This window comes from Peromyscus maniculatus, chromosome 9, assembly GCF_049852395.1.
Source record: "Peromyscus maniculatus bairdii isolate BWxNUB_F1_BW_parent chromosome 9, HU_Pman_BW_mat_3.1, whole genome shotgun sequence".
NCBI classification, from domain to species: domain Eukaryota; kingdom Metazoa; phylum Chordata; class Mammalia; order Rodentia; family Cricetidae; genus Peromyscus; species Peromyscus maniculatus.
Genome location: NC_134860.1, coordinates 7,169,956 through 7,191,866, shown reverse-complemented (window position 1 = coordinate 7,191,866; position 21,911 = coordinate 7,169,956). Strand labels below are relative to the sequence as shown.

Here is a 21,911-nt window from a genome sequence, read left to right as displayed (position 1 = left end):
TTGATTAGCCAGAATGGCATATTTTTATATTTCTGTTTCCTTTTTCTCCAGCATAAATAGTACACAGTTTTGATAAGAAATTTAACTTTTATGATCCCTTTGTTTTCAGTCTAGAAGTTACAGATATTGTACACACCAAGTGCTTTTCTTGGACCATCTGTAGATAGTGGTTTCAGACTGTGCTGTGCAAAGCTCAAGGAGTCCCTAGTTGCTGATACAAAGGGGTCCCTAACCCCATACATATTAAAGTTGCTCTATAAATTTTTAAAATATGAATTGTTTTGTATATGTTCTGCAAAAGTCAAAACCATAATCAAATTGGTGTTTCTAATTCTTATATGTCACTTTATATGTATTAATGAACAAAATATAAACGCTTTATGTATTCATAGATGATATGCTATTGTACACATGGTCTTTGCAATTTAAAAATGTACATCGTTGATTTAGCAATGTGTGTAGAGGCTTAAGATTTTTCAGATTTCTATAGATAGCTCTAGTTTACTGTATGGGATTTAATTTTACTATATAAAGATACATAAAATATTCTCAATTATTTATAATTAAGTTGATTTCAAGTTCTCACCATTACAAAATGACTGAGATGAACACTCTTGAGCACAGCACCTTGCAGAAATGGTTTTAAATGGGGAGGTGACATGGGGAAGAAGTTTTGCTCCCTGAGCAAATACCTAGAAACGTTAACCCAAAGGTGGTGTTGAGCATCTGACTTTAGAATATAGAGCTCATAAATACACAGTGAGTCTTGTTGGGTGGTTGTGGTGCACACCTTTAATCCCCAGCCCTTGGGAGGCAAAGGCTGGCGGGTTTCTGTGAATTCGAGGATGGCCAGTGCTATCCAGAGAAACCCTGTCTTGAAAAAAATAAAGTAGACAGTGAGTCTAGAATGGTGATAGTACTGAGGTTAGAAAGACAAGCTTTGGGAAAACATAGCTGGGTAGTTAGTTATGCCACCTTTCAATGACTGGCCAGATTTTTGTCTCAAGTATTAAGAGATTTCTATTCAACTAATTTTTATGTAAGTAATGTTTTTATAATACACTTATATTATTGTATTTTTCATGTGTTTAATGAAGTTTCTGTCCTGTTAATTTAAGGCGTGGTATACATGGAATGTTCCCACTCCATTTGGCAGCCTTAAGTGGTTTTTCGGACTGCTGCAGGAAACTTCTTTCTTCAGGTAAATGGAACCTTCACAGATCATTTTGTTTGCTTGCTCACATGCTCTCTCAGCCTTCCTGCCTCTTCCCTCTCCTTCTCTGTGGTTACAGTTATCAGCTCTGAGAATTCTTTGTGTAGCTTTGCACCTTTCCTGGAACTCACTCCATAGCCCAGGCTGGCCTCGAACTCACAGAGTACCACCTGCCTCTACCTCCCAAGTGCTAGGATTAAAGGCGTGCACCACCACTGCCCAGTTCAAAATGTTTTATTCTTACGATTTCCTTTGTTAGTTGGTGACATGGGGTGTGGACTGTCTATAGAGCAGCTTCTATCTAGTGATGGTAGTCTTCTTAACTTGTCCTATTTAACTTGTCCTAGAAGCAAAATACCTTATTTGGCATGTTTCATTGGTTTGAGTCTTCATTTTGAGAGTTAAGTCATAATATGAATATCTTATAGGCTTATGAAATTATTAATTCATTACCAATACATAGTTGAAAATGCTATAACTATAGTTGATGTGGATTTTTGTCAGTATTACTGCTAACTATGATTGTTATTAAGTGCGATCAATTAATTACTGACTATAGGATTTAATTGTTTTTAAATTACTTTCTATTTCACAGTATATATGTGAGTTAAATATTAACATTCATGTTTACTGAAATTAATTAATGAGGTTTTATTGAAAATACAGAGTGAGACAGATACTCTTCTGAGGTTGGGGGATTTTTGTTGGTGGGGGTGTGCAATACATTTTTATGTGAGTAACTTTATTGTTGTTGTTTTATTTAAGTTTGTATCAACAAGTATTCATGTGAAACTGTCCATTCCCACCCACTTTGCATGAAAGGGAATATGAAAAATCTCTCCCCAGTATTAAGAATAGCCACATGGAACAAAATACATGTCTTTTTTTTTTTTTTGGAAGGGAGGGAGATGATGAGTGGAGAGTCTGTAAAGCCCAGGCTGACCTTGAACTTGCAATTCTCTTGTTTCTGCTTCCCAAGTGCTCAGACAACAGGTGTGTACTATCATGCCTGGCTAAAAATGCTTTATTGAGATATCTGTGTACTATACACTTATAAGCTCACTTATTTATTGTATACAGTTCAGTATTTATAATATGTTCATGTGGGTATATAACCATAAATTATATCCATTGGTGAACATCTTTAATTCCCATCAAAGAAATGCCATTAGCATAATGCGGTGTATTAGTCATCACTCCTGGGTAATTTCTATAGAATTACCTAACAAAATCTTTTATGGCAGGCCTTTTACACTTCATGACCTTAAGGGTTCTGTTTGTGTCTGTTATTCATTTCTTTTTTCTTGTTGACTATTATCCTTGTTGCACCTTACAGCCTTTTAGAAATTGGAGTGGTTTTGTTTGCCTGCTTGATTTTAACAGGTTTTATACCATGTGCCAAGGCTAGCAAGACTCCTAGCTTTGTCTTAGTGATCTTCCTGCCTTAGTCTTCTGTGTAGCTGGGAATATGAGACTGAAGGTGTGAGCCATCACTCCTGGCATAGCCTTTCAGACGAGCAATATAGCACTTGTAAAATTGCCTAACCTTTATGGAATTTTTTTGTAATATTGTGCATTACTAGTGTTCCTTTTTATTCATTTTGTACTTGTTATGAATATGTAGGTTTGCTTGGGATTGAAAAGAACAATGTGATATGTGACATTTTTTGATAATACTATCTTAAAATATATCTATAATATTATATAAGAGAGAAGATATATATATATATATATATTCATTCTTACAGGATTTGACATAGATACCCCAGATGATTTTGGCAGGACCTGTCTACATGCAGCTGCAGCTGGAGGGTATGTTAGTAGTATTTTTATTTCTTTTATGGAAGTCAGTGTTATGCACTTAGTATCCCAAGAGCACCTGGGTTCATTCCAGAAAGATAGACAGGCAAACATCAGTCATGGAGGCTATCTCTTTGTCCCTCTATGTTAGTTCTGAGTCCCCACAAAATAGAAACTGAAACCTACCTGGAATTTAACAAAAGAAAGTTCAGGGCAGCAAAAATTGCTTCCCAGCACCTGCCTCCCCTGTCGTAGTGCCCCCCCCCCCCATTCTTTTTTCAACTAAGTCATAAGTATTAAGTAGGAAAGAACCTACCCAAAAAACCCTACAAATGGAAGTGTTAATTTTTATAAGGGAAAATAATTCCTAAACAAAGAAAAATGTTCATGAAATGATGAGGATATTCAAAATACTGAAAATATTGTGAATGTTCTAAATAATACTATGTACTCTGCTGTAAATGGTACTTTAAAAATTGCATCTTCAGAAAAAAAATGTTGATGAAATAGTTATGTCTTGGCTCAGAAGAAGAAATGTGATTAGAACATTTAGACTAAATTTCATTTATATTATTTTTGTGTGTGTGTGTGTGTGTGTGTGTGTGTGTGTGTGTCCTGATTTTTGAGACAAGAGTCTTGCTATGTAGCCAAGGCTGGCTTAACACTCAGTCCCCAACCTCAGCCTCTGAAGTGCTGGAACTGTAGGCACACAACACCCTCCTTGTTAGGATTACGTTTTAAGAAGCTCTCTAGGGACAGCTAGTCAGTTCTACTGAATGACTAGAACTCCTGGTCTCTGAAAGCTTTTTCTTACCTTAATGCTTTTGATAACTTAGATTTGTGTTAAGCCATTTAATTCACGATTTATCAAAAAGGACATTTTTGTAAGCACTTTATTTCTAATGATAATTCCTTAATATTTCCTTGTTATTTCCAAGAACAAGTCTGCTGAACCAAGACTGCCAGCAGGCAGGTCTAAGTTAGAGAGATGCATTGAGAGCACATGTGACTCACTCCCTTGTTCTTCTGAGGTCACCAGAGTTTTCGTTAAAACCTAATCTGTGTGCAACCTGCCTGCAGAAGTCAGCAGGCACAGTTTTCATTCTAATGTACCCAGTTGTTCAGGTATATAAAAATTGAGTTACAATAAGCATGTAAGCATCTCCTACAATTTTAACCAACGTTCAGTCTGAATAGGAGACAGTGGGGTAAATTGACTTCTTATTATGTGTTTTAAGGGTACAGGAATGTTTTGTTGTTTGTTTTTAGTTCATTTTAATTATTTTAACACTTAAATTTAAGACATTCAAATATAAGTGTTGGTTCTTAGGATCTTTTACAAAGTGATCTTCCTTTTTTACAGTAAAATAATTCATTTATTTCCTGTGTGGCAGTATGTATGCACATAACTTTTTAAAGTGCTAAATATAATGAATTTTAATGTTTTATTCTTCATAAAATGTAAAGTAATTCTCATTTAGAAATATTCATTTATGCTTATTTAAGCCTACCATTTTTATCATAAAATCATTGATAATTATACTTTTAAACTTTCTTTTTATCCTGACTAGAAATTTGGAGTGCCTAAACCTTCTGCTGAATACTGGTGCAGACTTCAACAAAAAGGATAAATTTGGGAGGTAATCTGTGATATAGCTCCTCTTTAAAGCTAGGTTAAAATTTCCCTACTTAATGACTTGCTTGACCTTTTAACTGACTTCTGAAATTTAACTTTGTGTTACACAGCATATTTTGAGTTATAGTCAGGATGAGTTGAGTCTGAAGTAGAGCTAGGGTTGTGGCTTATCTTTTCAAAGGCACAGGATTAGGTTTGATCCCTAACATTGCCAAAAGGAAAAGAAAAAGAGCACGCAAGTGTACAGTAGCCAGCTGAAGTCAGTGGGTTCTAAGTGTTCTTAACCCCAGTCTTTTAATTGTGTTCCCCCTACAGTCCTAGCTACCTCTGTCCTGCCCCCCTAATTTTTTAAAGAATTTATTTTGTATGTGTAGGTGTTTTGCCTGCTTGTATGCTCATTGGAGGCCAAAAGAGGACCATCAAATCCCCTGGAACTGGAGTTACAGATCATTGTGAACTCATCATGTGAAGGCTGAGCATTGAACTCAGGTCTTCTGGAAAAGCCAGCCAGTGTGCTTAATTGCTGAGCCATCCCTCTAGCTCCATTCCTATCTTTCTTGATATTAATTGTCCTTTTCCCATAATTATGGCATAGAAATGTAAAACTCTCTTGTCCCAAAGTGCCTTCAAAAAATTCATAGTACCTAGAATTTTTCTAAGTCATTCTTTTGTGAAAGTTCATACTTCCCATACCTGCTTCCCACTACTTAAAGGAAAAAATAGGTTACAGATATATGTGTGATTCCCCTGCCCATACACATCCATATTACCTACTGAATACAGTCTGCAGGAAAACAGCTTTAATAAAAGGACAAAATCTCATTGTCTAGCCTTATTACTACTAGCATTTGTAGTAATAGCAGTTCAAGTTTCTATTATCTGTTTCTACTTAAAGCAGGATTAGACTCACAAAGTACATTAAAACCATTCAAGAAAGAATTAAATGCAGTTTGAATTTATTTGAATGATGTAGGTGACAGTATAAGCGATATATGTCAGCAGGTAAAAACTATGTAAGACTGTGTGATGGGAAGAGTGTAGTAAATCAGAAGGAAATGTGTGGGTGTGTATTGGTGCATATGATAGTACCAATGCAGAAGGAAAAGAAAGGATAGTGTATGGTAGGAAGTAAGAAATGAATTGAAGAAAACTATGTTTGACCCCATAATACTTTGAAAAATAGATTGAGTTCATAAATGTACTAATAGAGGGAACAAATGGCCCACAAAATGAAATTTAAAGCTGAATTTTTATTTGTAGTAATTTGCACATTCCATGCAACAAATAGTAAAGAGGGTTTTTGAAGTATTTTCTAGTAGAATTTAAAGGCTTTGTAATTCCAGGGTTAATTGCATTTTAAAAATCTCTGTAATTGCTCAGCATCATGGCACATGCTTTTAATTCTAGCATTGGGGAGGTAGATCTGTGTGAGTTCTAGACCATCCAGTGCTACATAGTGAGACCCTGTCTCAAACTAATAAACAGAAAACACTATAATATCCAGTAAGGCAAAAATAATGTTTTGGTATCATTTTCCTGATAAAGGTATTAGAGGGGAAAAATAAACTGTAAGGAACTCTGAACTGAACTTACTATAATTTTTGTTTTTCGTTTAATGAAATTATAGAATCATCTTAATTTTATCATTCTAAAATAGTTACTCCTATGTTTAGTAGCATTCTGTGTGATTTTAGTAATCAGAGAGGAAGTAGCTATGATTGCTAAGTCTTTAGAGATTGAAACGGTACATTAGCTCCTCTGAACAGGAAGTTAGTCTGTAAAACTGCACCTAGCTTATGCTTGAGAATGCTGGCTGGTATTACTGCTGAGGTCGGTGTGGAGTTTTAATAACCACTCCAGTGTGCGTCTTGTGTTTTCCTTTTGCTTTTATTGCTCAAGACACGGACTATGGGGCATTTTTGTTAGTGTATGTAAGGTAAACTTTATTAAAATGAAACTTTTTAGGTTTCTAAGCAGAATATAGAGGTTGAGATTGACGTGAGACTGTATTGTAACTACATGTGTGGAATAAGGGTCCACTGTGCTTATGTTTACAAATGTATATTCCTTGCTTTTGTATTTCCTGTGTTGATTTGGTCACAAAAGATCTCCACTGCACTATGCTGCTGCCAACTGCAATTACCAGTGCCTGTTTGCTCTTGTGGGGTCAGGAGCAAGCGTGAATGACCTTGATGAAAGAGGCTGCACACCCCTGCACTATGCAGCTACGTCAGACACAGATGGCAAGTGAGTACGTGTGGGCAGAAGAGGATTGTTGTTCCTGTAAACTGGCATCTTCATGTGGGGACTGTTCTACTGCAAATGTGTATTTCCTTTTTACATTTTGATTATCATTCCCTGAATCCACAGTGTGTAAAATAAAGACATTTCATAATTATTATTAAATCCTAGCTGTTGCTGTCTCCCAAGCATCTGGCCCTTACTTGAAAAATCTGATAGAAGATGATCTTTTCTTATTCTTCCTACAGAACAGTGTTTGTTGTTTGGTTTTTGGTTTTTCATTACAGGGTTTCTTTGTGTAGCCTTGGTTGTCCTGAAGCTCACTCTGTAGACCAGTCTGGCCTCAGGCTCATTGATCTGCATGCCTCTGCTTCCTGAGTGCTGAGATTGACATATAGTAGGTCCATATTGCTTAAATAAATATTATTTGATAGCAAACCAAGTAAATGTTGGTCAAAAGTGATGGGTGAGAAGAAAAGGATAAGTGATATAAACTGGCATAAGAAATCCCATTACCAGATCCATTTGCAGTGCCTCCATATAATATTTGTCTTCTTAGACTAAAATAAACTCAGTGAAAACAGCAAATTAGATCTTCATGTTTCTAGTTTTTCCCATGTGTGAGTCAGCAAAGAGTAAAAATGTTAAGAATAATGATTCCTAGGGAAAGATGCTTTTAAAAAAATAGTTCTGGGAAGTTACATTTAACATAAAAGTCTATCTTTTGTTTTTCACTTTTTTAATCCTTTTTTTAAAATGCATGTAATTCACCAGGTGGTGGTGGCGCACGCCTTTAATCCCAGCACTCAGGAGGTAGAGGCAGTGGTGAGTTCCAGGACAGGCGCAAAGCTACACAGAGAAACCCTGTCTCAAAAAAAAAAAAAAAAAAAAAAAAAAAAGCCATATAATTCAGGCTGGGGAGATGGCTCAGTAAATAAAGCACTTGACCTCAGAACCTATGTAAATCCAGATTAGTAGTAGACATCTGAAATTCTAACACTTGTACATTGTGATGGGAATTAGATACAGAAGAACCCCTGGAAGTTCCCTAGCCAGCTAGACTGAGGTACATAGCCACAAACCACAGGAAAACAGTCTCTATGGTAGAAGTAAGGTCTGATGCCCAAGGTTGTCTTCTGACTTCCACATACCTCCTATGACACACACAGCCATGTCCAAATACATGTGCATACACACACAAAACTTTTGCTATTTACTGTGAATGTATATTATGATATGTATGTAGATATGAACATACATGCCACAGTGCACATATGTAAGTCAAGATAATTTTCAGGAGTCTATTTTCCTTCTACTTGGGGACCAGACAATTGAACTCAAATTATCAGGCAATTCCTGCTTGAAAGGATTGTATTTGCTACCATTGAGAGTATTATAATGTATAAAAGTTCTGAAAGTAATTCCTGAGAGGCCTAAGTGGTTTTAAGCCATTCAGCAGTAAGGGAATAGGGTTAGAAACTGGGGAAATGGATTTGTAGGTAATAATGCTTGCTGTGCCAGCATGAGAACCTGAGTTAGGATTCCTAGCACCCATGTCAAAAGTTAGACATGGCTACACACACCTGTAACCAGCACTGGGGGTTAAGGGCAGAGATATGTGGATCACTAGAGCTTGCTGGCCACCAGCCTAGCTGAAAGTTCCAGATTCAGTGAGAAATCTTGTCTCAAAGGAATAAGGCAGAGAGTAGTAAGGTGTCCTCCTCTGGACTCTGCATATACATGGGTGTGCACCTCTGCCACAACTCGTGTCCATATACATAAATTGAAAAAAATAGAAACAAAGGTTAGCATCCAAATGTGCACACCTACACATAGACACACATAATTTAAAATATTTTTTAAAACTAGAGAGCTAAGTTATCAAGAACTGTAACCTGATTCTGGCTATCTTATGAGTGTATATTGATCCATATTATCTGAATGAGTAAATACTTCCTATACACGGCACGCACGCACGCACGCACGCACGCACGCTTGCCTTGATATCTCACAGGAGGGAGTGGGGTTGGCAGTTAAGTCAGTACTCAAAGACCTTTTGGGGCCAAGTTTTAACAAGTAGTAAAGACCATAAATAGACTTACTATCTGATGTGCTGACATATATAAATAGTCCTATTGTATGAAACCAGTGGTCATTTAGACTTCCCAAATAGTTATGTAAAAAAGCCCTTTCATGTTAGAAGCCTGACAAAATTAACAAAAAACACAAGCAATTATATCTTAGATATAATACTTATATTCTGTAATCATGCATATAAAAATTTTAATGACAAGAGAAAAATTACCAGGATATAATCATTTATTTAAAATGTAGGTGGAAAGGCCAGGCATGGTAAAAGGCAGAGGCAGGAAGATCGGATTAGCCTGGTCTACGTAGAGAGTTCTAGGACAGCCAGATCTACATAGAAAGACTTCATCCCAATTAAATAAATAAACAAAATGTAGGTGAATAAGTATATAAAAATATATTCAGTACTAAAAATATAAAATCTAATGTGAAGCTCCAGCTTTCATTCCGAATGGTTATTCTTATTGTATAGTGTAGGACTTTTCTGTCCCGCCAGCCACTCCCCAAATAACCACACAGAAACTTACTATTAATTATAAATGCTTGGCTGATAACTCAAGCTTGTTTTTAGCTAGCTCTTATAACTTAAATTAACCCATTTCTATTAATGTATGTGCTGCCCTGAGGCTCTTTTAACTCATGTACGTACTTCCCATCCTGTTCGCTTTGCATCTCATGGTGTCTCCTTGAGACTTCTCAGACTCCTCTCCTTCCCAGCAATCTCTTAGTCTGGCTCTCCTGCCTAATCTTATCCTACCTAGCTATAGGGCAGTCAGCTTCTTTATTAAACCAATCACATTGACATGTATTCATCCACACAGTGTAAAGGCATATTCTACAGTATAGAAAAATTTATTGAGTTTTATGGTATTTCTTTAGATCTGGTTAATTTTGGCATGTGATTTGTGTGTGTGATATTTTTTATAATAAAGTATTTAAATGTAAAATTTGGAATTGTCATTTTGCTGTTATTGTATGTAGGTGCCTGGAATACTTACTAAGAAATGATGCAAATCCCGGGATCCGGGACAAGCAAGGATACAATGCAGTTCATTACTCAGCTGCATATGGCCACCGTCTGTGTCTTCAACTGGTAAGACTTCTGAGTTCTCATGACAGGACTAGTGTGAGTTTTTAGTTTAGTAACATAACTAAAATGAGACTAAATGGTCCAGGAAACATTTAATTTTATTCTTTAACATTTTCATACTCTATTTACCTCTTAAATCCATAGTTGCTTCAGTAACATAACTCTCATTCCCTATTTTCCTTTTGAAAAAGGAAAAAAAAATCCAATCACTGAGACTAATGTGGTAGGACATACCTATAATCCTAGTCCTTAAGAAGCTAAGGTAGGAATACTGAAAGTTCTGGGCTATGGTGAGATATTGTCTAATTGATGGGGCATTTAATCTCTTAAGAGGGAGAGTCAGGCACAGTGGTGCATCCCTGCAGTCCTACTTGGGAGGCTGAGGAAGGACACTGGCTTGAGTCCAGTACAACATAATGAGTCACTGCCTCAAAAAACAGTTCAGTCTCTGAAGAAGGCTCCTAAAGTTGTGTTTCTTGAGACACTCACACATATCAAGGCTGGCCTCAAAGTAGCTATGTAACTGAGGATGACCTTGAACTTTTGAGCCTCCATGTCCTGAATCCTGAGCATGCACCATCACACCTAATTTAGGTGGTGCTGGGGATTTAGTTCATATGAGCACACTACCAACTGAGCTATACTCTACCAGCCTTCAAATCCTCATATTATTCAACATCTAGGTCTATTGCACTTATTCTACCCTTTTAAATAAATGTTTTCCATATATATTTTTTAAAGCTGTAACCATGTCTTACTTGAAAAAAAATAAAAGACTCTTGAGAGAGTTATGTTTCCCTCATATGTTTAGAGAACTCTGCAAGGTCCTTTTATTTCCCAGTTCTTCTTAATAAAGGGTAATCTGCTTCTGCAAAGGAAGCTTGGATTTCAACTGTGGTCTTGTCCTGGAATATACACACCATTCAGAACCATACTTTGCCAAACTGAAGAGAAGGAATGAGTTAAAATATACTCCTGTGTGACAACCTGTTCAGGTTAAAGCTTCCTTTACACTATACATCTTTAGAATAAAATTTTAGGCTTCGTATATAGATTTGTTGTCTACTGTAGTGTCTAATTACCTGTGTAAAAGACCTCTTTTCTGGAAACAAAGAAAGCATGGGTTTAAAACAGGAACTAACAAAGCCCTATATCTATAAAGATGTCAAATGGTCCTGTAGCCGTTCAGTCCCAAATAAACACACAGACTTATATTAATTATAAACTGCTCAGGCTTGTAACTAACTAGTTCTTATGCTTAAATTAACCCATAGTTCTTTTTTTTTTTTCCTTTTCTTTTTTTTTTTTTTTTTCAAGGCAAGTGCCTGTCCTGGAACTCACTCTGTAGACTAAGCTGGACTCAAACTCGCAGAGATCCACCTGCCTCTGCCTCCCCAGTGCTGGGATTAAAGGCTTGCACCACCACTGCCTTTATAATTAGACATGTTTTCACATAGTACCCCTGAGACCAAAGACAGCTATAATTCTTGTCTATGTTTAGCCACATGCCTTGGTACCTTTTCTCAGTCCAACATTCTCATCCTACTATCTCTGTGTCTGGCTGGCAACTCCATCTCTGCCTTTCCTCTTGCCAGCTTCTCCTCGTTTGGACACCCCATCTACACTCCTGCCTGGCCAATCAGCATAGCATTTTACTAAGTCAATAGGAGTGACAAATCTTGACAATGTACAAGAACATTCTTGCACAGCAAGTAACTTCATAAAATGTCGTGTGTGTTTTTTTTTTTATTTCAGATTGCAAGTGAAACTCCTTTGGATGTTGTAAGTACTAGTTGATTCCCCTCTAACATTCAAAATAGTTTTTTTCTTTATTCTCATTAGAACTAAAATTAGACATGTTTTCACATAGTACCCCTGAGACCAAAGACAGTAACAAGAATGTGTGTTCAGGAAGAGGAGATATTTACCTGATGGAAGAATGTTTCCCCAAACATCTGATTCTTACTATACTTTTGTGATTATCCTGTTCTGTGAGCTTGCTGAGTTATTAACATACTCTAAAATGGAGTGAGGGATAGGAGAGATAACGACTAATGTTATATTTAAAAGTATCGTTTCTAAAATTTTTAAACGCCTCTCCTTTTTTCAGTTAATGGAAACCTCGGGAACAGACATGTTGAGTGATTCAGATAATAGAGCAACAATAAGCCCTCTACATTTGGCTGTAAGTACTGCCTTCATAGCCAACTTGATGGCTGCTTCACTACAGATCTCTAGTATCTACTTGTGTTGACTCAAACTAGTACCCTAGACATTCGATTGGTATAGTAATTACCATGGAATTACAACTTGAAGAACTTGTTTAATCAGAAACTTCTTTAGTGCATTCCTGGTTATCTGCTTCTTACTTTCCTGTAACTGGTTGTCCTTGGCTTCCTCAAGTTCTGCTTTTAAGTGAGAGAATCTGACATGAATTTAAAAATGTGCTGCCCTAGTAAAAGGACTGCAGTTTGTTAAGCAGGTTATATAAACCACGCACTTTCTGTAATCCAGCAGTTGTTGGCTTGCTTGTGGACATGGGTGCTGGCTAACCGTAGTCAGTGCCACTTCGCTTGCTCATTGATTTTGGGACATGCTCCATAATTTCCCATCCATTTTCAGATTCCTCTGACAAGGAGATTAGGAAATACTAAGTAAAACCCATCTTAGCTCTTCTGTACTGAAAGAATTTATTTTTTTTAAACAAATTTGAGTAGAGGACTTTGGTCATCAAGAGGCCAAGACTTATCACTAGCTATTTATGTGGTGTTAAGAATAGTACTTCATTTAACAGGATCACTAAAAGTTCAGTAATCCATTTATTTCTTTTCATGTATTCTATAACTTTTTATCTTAATATTCTCCTTATATTTGGTCAAACACTGACATACTGAATCAATCTTTCTGCCCCGTGCACTTCTCCCCCACCATAGTACTACATTCTAGTTATCTAAATAAATAAGAAGGTGCCTGGCTTAGTTAAGGTTTCTATTGCTGTGATAAAACAATGACCAAAAGCTAATGGGGGAATGTCTTAGTTACTGTTACTATTGCTGTGATGAGACTCCATAACCAAGGCAGTTTGTAGAAGAAAGCACTTAATTGAGAATTTGCTTGCAGATTCAAAGGGTTAGTCCATGAGCCATCATGGCAGGGAGCATGGCGACAGGCAGGCAGTCAGTCATGGCACTTAAGCAGTAGCTAAGAACTTGTGTGCTGATCTGCAGCCAGAGAGAGGGCAAGACTGGGCCTGGTGTGTAAGGATTATGTCCTTAATTACATCACCAGCCTGCGATGGCATCCCAGCCTAAAAAGTGGGCGTGCCCTCTGTGCCCTCTTTTTCTGCACTCTCCTGTATTCTCTCCCTCTGCTCTCTCCCTCTCCCTTTGTTCTCTCCCTCTCCCTCTGCACTCTCCCTCTTCTTCTCCTTCTCCCTGTCCCTCTCTCAGGGCTTGTGATTCTTCTGCCACTGCAACATCTCTAGGCATGGCTGCCCGGCCAACCACAAGCTTGGCCACTTAACCAACACGGTGTGGTCTTCACCTCCTCCAGCTAGACCACACCTCCTGATCTTTCCTTAGTAGTCCACCACCTGGGGAACAAGCTTTAAAACATCCGAGTCTGCTGGGGCCATTCTCATTTAAAACACCACAGAGAGGAAAAGGTTATTTTGTTTATACTTCCACAGTTCATTATTGAAGGCAATCAGGGCAGGAACTCAAACAGGACAGGGCAGGAACTCAAACAGGAGCAATCTGGAGGTGGGAGCAGATGTGAAGGCAAGGAGGAATGCTGCTTACTGGCTTTCACCTTTAGCTTGCAAAGCATGAGGACCAGAGTTCAGATCCCCTGAACCCATGTGAAAAGCAAGGCATGCTTATAACCCCAGTGACTAGAGGATCCCTGAAGTTCATTGTCAGTCAGCCTAGCCGAATCAATGAGCTCTGCTTTCAGTTGGAGATCTTGTCTCAAAACAATGAAAGTGAAAGCCAGCCAGGGTGGGGCACACCTTTGATCCCAGCACTCAGGAGGCAGAGGCAGGCGGATCTCTGAAGTGAAGGCCAGCCTGGTCTGCATAGCAAGTCCTGGTCCAGGCAAACCTGCATAGCAAAACCTTGTCTCAACAAAACAAGCAAAAGAATGAGAAGAGCAATTGAGAAAAGATATTCTACACCCATCTTAGGCTTTCACAGACATGTGCATCCATGTGCTTGCAAAACTACTGCTACACACACACAAATACCACCCACATAGGTACACACACAGCAATAAAGCACATTTGCATGCTAACGAGACAGTTGTGCTTATTTATTTTTACATAAATTTTAACCAAATATTTATTTTTCAGAGTTGTTGACTAATTTCTATATGCCACATTTAAGTGGAACCATACAGTATTTCCCTTCTGAATTTTTTTTGAGTGTCTTATTTCATTTAACAAACTTTCCCCAAAGTTCATCCTTAGCAGTTCTTCCACTTTTGAGCTTGTATGTGGGCACTGCAGTTTATTCAGTCAGCTCATCAGTGGACACTTAACGTTGCTTCATCCTTTGGCTGTGTAAGTGCTGCTGTGTTGGTTTTTCTAAACTGAAACGGACATAGTTATACAATTTAATGACTAAATTCAGTGAAGCATGATTATATTGCATTTTTAACATTTTATAGCTAATCCTAAGAGGATTTCAGAAATTAGTTGAAATAGTTTTTTTTTCCTTTTATTATTAATTTAAACTCATGTTTTCAGACAACCTGATACAGCGGACACTGGAGTAAGGCTTAAGGGAAAGTGTTACTTCTTCCTAATGTTGGTACTAGACATACAGGCTTTTTCCTTTGGTCTCATAGAGGAAGTGATGAGAAGAGCCCTATACCAAAGCATCATGATTCCTGGTCTTCATTTTCTTTTCTCTTTATTTATTTATTTTTTAAATACTATCTTCTGTGTGTCCAAATGAGATTCTTCAAAGCTCATTCTTGGAGTAGCGTGAGTTCATCCACTTAATATTACCCATTAAAATTGGGTGTGATCCTAAAATGAATTCTATTGTCTACACTCACTTTATCTTTGAGATAGTTAAGCTTGTAGATAAACTTTCAGTACAGACATCAGCAAAGCTTTGCTCTCTCTTTGCTTGTACTTTCTGACTTTTTCTTTCCTTCTTTTAAAATGGACACCCTGAACCCTCAGTCCATCTCCTGAATGATTTTGATTCTGTCCTACCCTTACATGAGTTCTGGAAATTGAACTTACGTCACCAGGCTTGCAGAACAAGTGCTCTTACACACTGAGCCAGTTCACCAGCACGATTTTTGGGTATTTTTCACAATACTGCTTTGTCATCCTTTGAAGCTTATTGCTTTATTCTCTGTACAGTATCTGGTCCAGTGTAAATGTATGTGCCATTGACATCTGGATTTTTTTATTTTATTTTTTCTATTTTGTATATTTTTATTTCTAGGCCTATCATGGTCATCACCAAGCCCTGGAAGTGTTGGTACAATCTTTGTTAGATCTTGATGTAAGAAATAGTAGTGGTAGAACACCCTTAGATCTTGCGGCATTTAAGGGCCATGTGGAATGTGTGGATGTACTCATTAATCAGGGAGCTTCAATCCTCGTAAAAGATTACGTTTTGAAGAGAACACCTATCCATGCAGCAGGTATGCCAAATATTATACTTGATAATGCTGTTTATAATCTTAATGTACTTTTTCATACTGCTACTGGTAATTGTGTTTACTTTTTATGTTAAGTAGTCAAATGATTGTATTCTGAAGGAAAAATAACACTTTTAAAAAATCCTATACCTTTGGAATTGGATTTATGAAATAAGATATTTAGATTATCACTAGAGTTAAGTGTTCTTTTACTTCCTTTTTCCCTCTTTCCATCCCTCCCTCCTTCCCTTTCCATTGTGTTGTGTTTTGTTTTGTTTTGTTTGAGACAGGGTTTCTTTGTGTAGCCCTGGCTGTCTTGGAACTAGCTCTGTAGACTAGCCTGGCCTCGAATTCACAGAGATCCGCCTACCTCTACTTCCCAAGTATCTTTTACTTCTTTCTAATGGAAGTTAGTTTAGATTAACATGTACCTTCATAGCAAATTATTAATGTTTTTAAAATGAATCTTTTTATTTTTAAGACTTATTTGAATTTCATGTGTATGAATATTTTGCCTGCATATATGTGTGTGTGTGTGTGTGTGTGTGTGTGTGTGTGTGTGTGTGTGTGTATGTGTGCGCCACGTGTGTGCCTGGTGCTTGAGAAAGCCAGAAGACAGTGTCAGATCCCCCAGGACTGGAGTTGTGGATGATTGTGAATCATCATGTTAGTATTAGAAATCAAACCTGGGTCCTTTGCAAGAGCAGAAGCTCTCTTAGCTACTGAGTCATCTCTCTAGACCTAATAGTCATTTTTATTTATTTTACTGCTGTATTGCATTAAACTCTTAGAAAAAATTTACAGAATGTTAATTTCTGCAAGAACTACCCCAAGTTGTAGTTTCATAAAAGTACTGCGCGCTAACCGATTGCACCACTGGAGCTCCGAAGTTGTGGTTTCATAATTTTGCCAGTGTACTAAAAAATGCAGGGATGTGTAACCAAGTTATTGGTATACAGGAAAAGATTGGCAGGGGGGAAGAAAACAATCATAGAAATGACTTAGTACCAGCCGTATATTAATAGAAGACACAAATTTCCCAATTCTTTTTAAGGATTACTTACTACGAGGCACAGTACTTTTTTTCAATAACCAAGACTAGTACAGTTAAAAAATAATAGTCAAGTGTTATTCTTAGTTCCAATCTTTATGTGATCTGATTCAGTTCACTTTGTGTTTATGAAGTAATCCTTAAGAAACCATTCAATATATGACTTGAATTGTACTTGTATTGTTTGGGGACAGATACATTTTAGAAGACTATAGAAATATAGAAAAAATTCCCTGTTGTTCCCAAAGCAGCTTTTAAAAACTATTGGATATTCAGGTAAGGCTTAGAGACAGATATTTTAATGAGTATTTAAACTCTCTCTAATAAAGATGTTTGTAGAAACTATCAAGTAGTATGAATAAGGGGTCATTTTCTATTATAAATAAGAGTGGAGTCAGCTGGGTAGTGGTGCCACATGCCTTTAATTCCAGCCCTCAGGAGGCAGAGGCTAAAGGATCTCTCTTGAGTTCGAGGCCATCCTGGTCTGTAGAGCGAGTTCCAGGACAGCCAGGCCTACACAAAGAAACCCTGTCTCAAAAAAAATAAACAATGGAGTCATACAAATCTATCTACAAAATGATACTGTAACCACAGCATATTTACAGAACCAGTTTAGAGCTTTCAGTGGAGCATCTGCCATCGTTGTCGTTCCCTCTTTTTTCAACACATGGTCTCATTACCCTAAACTGGCTTGGAACTCCGCTGTATACAGCCCATGACTGCTTCAAACTGACAGTTTTCCTGGATCCAGCCTCCCTCTCAAGTGCTAGGAGTACAGGCAGCCACTAGTCTAATTCATATGCGTTCTTGAAAAATAAAGAGCACTGAGACACTCTGCCATATAATGCACCATAAGTGCTACCCATCAAAAAGAAGAAAAAACACTGAATGAAACTGGTTCTGTAGATGTCTTCCACATTCAGAGATCTCTTAGGAAGCATCTTATTACTATGCTATCGGAAAAGCACAGATTCCCCCTGCTTCCTGAAGGTTAACATGCTTTTCTCACAATGATAGTATGGTGGTATTGTGGTTATTGAACTTAGAACACAAAAATACTCATCAGTATCTGCTAGGTACTGAATGCAAAGGAACTGACTTTTTAATAATAGGCCAAATTAGATCTCTTTGAACTATCCCTAAGTATTTTGATACTTGTTTATTACTAAGCTAAGAGCTCTTCCCAGAGTGCAACATACAGATTGAGGGTGGTTTTGAGTCAGAAGTTTTTGTAACTTACTAGTTCATATAACTGTTAAGAAGTACTGTAGAAAGGCAGGAGCTGTACAGGCTCAGCTGGTTGAGTGCTTGCCTAGCATATGTGAAGCCCTGGATTTGACTTCAGTACCACATAAAAAGTCGAACAGTGCTGCATGCTTATAATCTCAGTAGAAAGGTCAGAAGTTCCATCCCCAGTACCATATAAAGATGGTATAGTGATACTCACTTTTAATTTCAGATAGAAGCACAAAGATCAGGAGTTCAGGGCCATTCTTTCATAAACAGTTAATTTGAGGCTTGTCTAGGCTGTAGGAGACCCTGTCTCAAAAAAAAAAAAAAAGAAAGAAAGAAAGTACTATAGACAATTGGGCATCTAGTTTTCTGTCATTACTATTTTCTATCTATCTGTCTATCTTTTGGGGGGGGGCTTAGAAATAGTGGAAGACTTTCCTTTCTATATCATTGTGTCACTTAAATATTTCCATACACTTCAAGTTTATTACTTAAGGCAGGACCTGAATTTTGAAGGAGATAAATTTTAAAGGCTTCTTATTGAGGTGGAGGGGTTGTTCTTCCACTTGCCAGTAAAGCTTTGGGGCATATAAAAACATTTCTTGATAAAATATGTGTCATTTAGTATGTGTATGCTATTTGGAATTCTTTTTAGCTATAAATCACCTAACCAAACGTTTCCTAAATTGACTGGGGTTTAGTCTCACCCTAGAGAGTGGTGCAGTTCTACAGTTGGTTGATTCCACAATGTCAGTCAGCAGTCCCCCAGACTCTTCATTGCCTCTGTGTCAGAGCAAAATATGATTAATATGATTGACTTGGTCTGTGACTGCCTTAATCTAACATGGTTGACTTGATTGTACCCTTAGCTAGAGACAGGTCACTCTTTGTAGTGGCACGATAAATAAAATGAGGATTCTGTTAACATGAGGGAGGATGAAGGGATGGGGGGTAATGTACATCTGCTTGCTGTGTGCAGGAATGAGTCCCTTAACAACAAATGCAGAATAAAACTTACTTTGTATGCGTAGTTGTCCTTCTGCTTATTGAATTCAGTGGAATTGCCCCCAAATTATGTTCTAAAAGATGTACTTACTCTAAGATATTTTTGTTTTATTGTATATATTAAAATTATTTTAAGGGGGCTGGCGAGGTGACTCAGAGGTCAAGAGCACTGGCTGCTCTTCCAGAGGACCTGGGTTCAATTCCCAGCACCCACATGGCAGCTTACATGTAACTGTGACTGTAACTAAATCCAGTGGATTCAACTCCCTCACAAAGACATGCAGGTCAAACACCAATGCATACCAAGGAGGAAAAATTATTTAAAATTTTTTTACTTTACAGCAACAAATGGTCATTCGGAATGCTTACGGTTATTAATAGGAAATGCAGAACCACAGAATGCTGTAGATATTCAAGATGGAAATGGACAGTAAGTTTTAATAATTTTTAAATTAATTTTTTTTTTAAATATCTCATTATATAACCCAGGCAGTCCTTCATTCCACAATCTCACTACTTCACCCTTTTTAGTGGTGGGATTACAGGCATGTGCCACTATACCTTGCCTTTAGATTGCTATTACAAGAACTAGATATTCTAATACTTTGACCCCCTTTTTAGTAAATATGTCATAGTTTGTATATTGAAAATATATATATATATATATATATATATATATATATATATATATAGTTTTTCTTTTAAATACATACAAAGTTATGTCACCGAAGTGCACATATAGAAAATAAGCCATCCCATCATTGCTGTTTTAGAGTTTTGTAAGTGATGCACTAACCTAATTCTGTTATTGTTTAGGACACCTCTCATGCTGTCTGTTCTCAATGGACACACGGACTGTGTATACTCACTACTGAACAAAGGAGCAAACGTAGATGCCAAAGATAAGTGGGGAAGGACAGCATTGCATAGAGGGGTAAGCCAGAATTAGATTAACTAACATTGGCCCATGGTGCCCCACATCATGTATTTAATATACCCAAATTGTTTTTGCAGGCAGTTACAGGCCATGAAGAATGTGTAGATGCATTACTTCAACATGGTGCTAAGTGCTTACTAAGGGACAGCAGGGGCCGGACACCTATACACTTGTCAGCTGCCTGTGGACACATTGGAGTTCTTGGAGCCCTTTTGCAGTCAGCAGCATCCGTAGACGCAAATCCAGCCATAGTAGACAATCATGGGTATACAGCACTTCACTGGGCTTGCTACAATGGTTAAGTATTAATTAAAATTAATTAAAAACTTGCACTGAGTGCCTGCCTACTAGGTACTAAGTAAAAACAAGCAACACAAAATACATTGTGATATTGATGACAACAGCATATTTATAAGGCGGGCTTAAAATATAACATTAGTGGAAAGAGTAGGAATAATCTATCTACTCTCTAGTTGTATCTTACTCCTGTCCTTTATCACACTAAAGACAAGTCACTAATTTTCAAGTGTTTGAGATAAGCCTTTACATTCTTTTCCTTTCTACTCTTTGGATTGATGTTGAGTGGTTATAGTACAGTAGCTTAAGATTGTCCCTGAGTCAAAGGAATTGCTATATATTGCCGTTTACTTTGTTTTATAATATGAATTAACATTTTGTGAGTCTGATAACCTGAGAAAGTATTTACAAATGTGAATTTTATGTAAAAATTAGTAAGATAAACTTTTTTTTTTTTTTTGTTTTTTGTTTTTTGTTTTTTTGAGACAGGGTTTCTCTGTGTAGCTTTGCGCCTTTCCTGGAACTCACTTGGTAGCCCAGGCTGGCCTCGAACTCACAGAGATCCACCTGGCTCTGCCTCCCAAGTGCTGGGATTAAAGGCGTGCGCCACCGCCGCCCGGCTAAGATAAACTTTTAAAGCAAAATTCTTTTGGGTGGTGGGTTTCAAGACAGGGTTTCTCTGTGTAGCCCTGGCTGTCCTGGACTTCCTTCTGTAGACCAGGCTAGCTGCAAACTCAAGAGATCCACCTGCCCAAAGCAAAAATTTTTATTGGCTGATTTTTTTTTTTTTTTATAAACGTTATCAGTGACCACCATTAAAAACCATGTCACATAGAAGTGTATTTCCTAAGGTAGAGCATTTACTTGTCTTTTGGAGATTTACTCTCATAACATTTCTTATCTTGTACATTTTGTACAAGAAACAGAATTTTATACAACTAGCATGTCTGGTTGCCCTTTAAAAATTTCAAAACAGTGTGTCTAATTTTTCAGACAAGCAAAATTGTAGTGATTCTGAATTGAGCTGGAAGAAATGTATGTTAGTTCATGCAATGAGACCACACAGTCTAAAAAATTACTGCCATATTTTTAACCAAATGCCTGCTTTATAATTTGACGTTACAAAAGTGGAATATATTAAATGGTTTTACTCTGATTAGTAATTTTTCTTCAGAAAAATGGAAGTATTCTAATTAAATAAAAATAAATGTTTCTCTCAAAATGATGACCAGATTTTAGAAAAGACTTCGCTATAAACTTAGTAAGCTTAAAGTCCAAAATTTCAATTTATATAGTCATTTGCTTGTATAATTTTGAGTATTTTTTGCTTATCTCATTTATTCCTTTCAAAAGCTAATTAACTTTTCTTGACGCTCTAAGCACCCTCAGAAATAACTTTCTGAGCTGGGCAGTGGTGGCACACACCTTTAATCCCAGCACTTGAGGCAGGCGGATCTTTGTAACTTTAAGACCAGTCTGGTCTTCAGAGCTAGTTCCAGGACAACCAGGGCTACATAGAGAAACCCTGCCCCCGCCCCCCCCCAAAAAAAAAGAAAGAAAGAAACAACTTTCTGAAATACTGAGATTGTCAGCTTGGTTCTACCAAGTGCTGTTCCCTGGAGATAGCAGATAGAGTACTCCATTCCAACACAGATAGTGGGT

At 37.3% G+C, this 21,911-nt stretch overlaps 1 protein-coding gene across 7 annotated transcripts in view; it reads left to right on the top strand.

The window, feature by feature from the left end:
• The window catches only part of Ankrd28 (ankyrin repeat domain 28), a 140,601-nt gene that overhangs the window by 104,601 nt on the left and 14,089 nt on the right, over positions 1-21,911 (top strand). For all 7 annotated transcript variants that reach the window (XR_013042189.1, XM_076544287.1, XM_076544288.1 and 4 more), the window contains 11 exons: positions 1,119-1,201; positions 2,962-3,025; positions 4,585-4,653; positions 6,756-6,896; positions 9,960-10,071; positions 11,824-11,850; positions 12,179-12,253; positions 15,528-15,729; positions 19,358-19,445; positions 19,832-19,949; positions 20,030-20,249. Coding sequence is in view for 6 of the 7 variants with exons in the window: in XM_076544287.1 (XP_076400402.1) it covers positions 1,119-1,201; positions 2,962-3,025; positions 4,585-4,653; positions 6,756-6,896; positions 9,960-10,071; positions 11,824-11,850; positions 12,179-12,253; positions 15,528-15,729; positions 19,358-19,445; positions 19,832-19,949; positions 20,030-20,249 (1,199 nt within the window). In the remaining variant the exon portion in view is untranslated. The remainder of the gene's footprint in view (positions 1-1,118; positions 1,202-2,961; positions 3,026-4,584; positions 4,654-6,755; positions 6,897-9,959; positions 10,072-11,823; positions 11,851-12,178; positions 12,254-15,527; positions 15,730-19,357; positions 19,446-19,831; positions 19,950-20,029; positions 20,250-21,911) is intronic.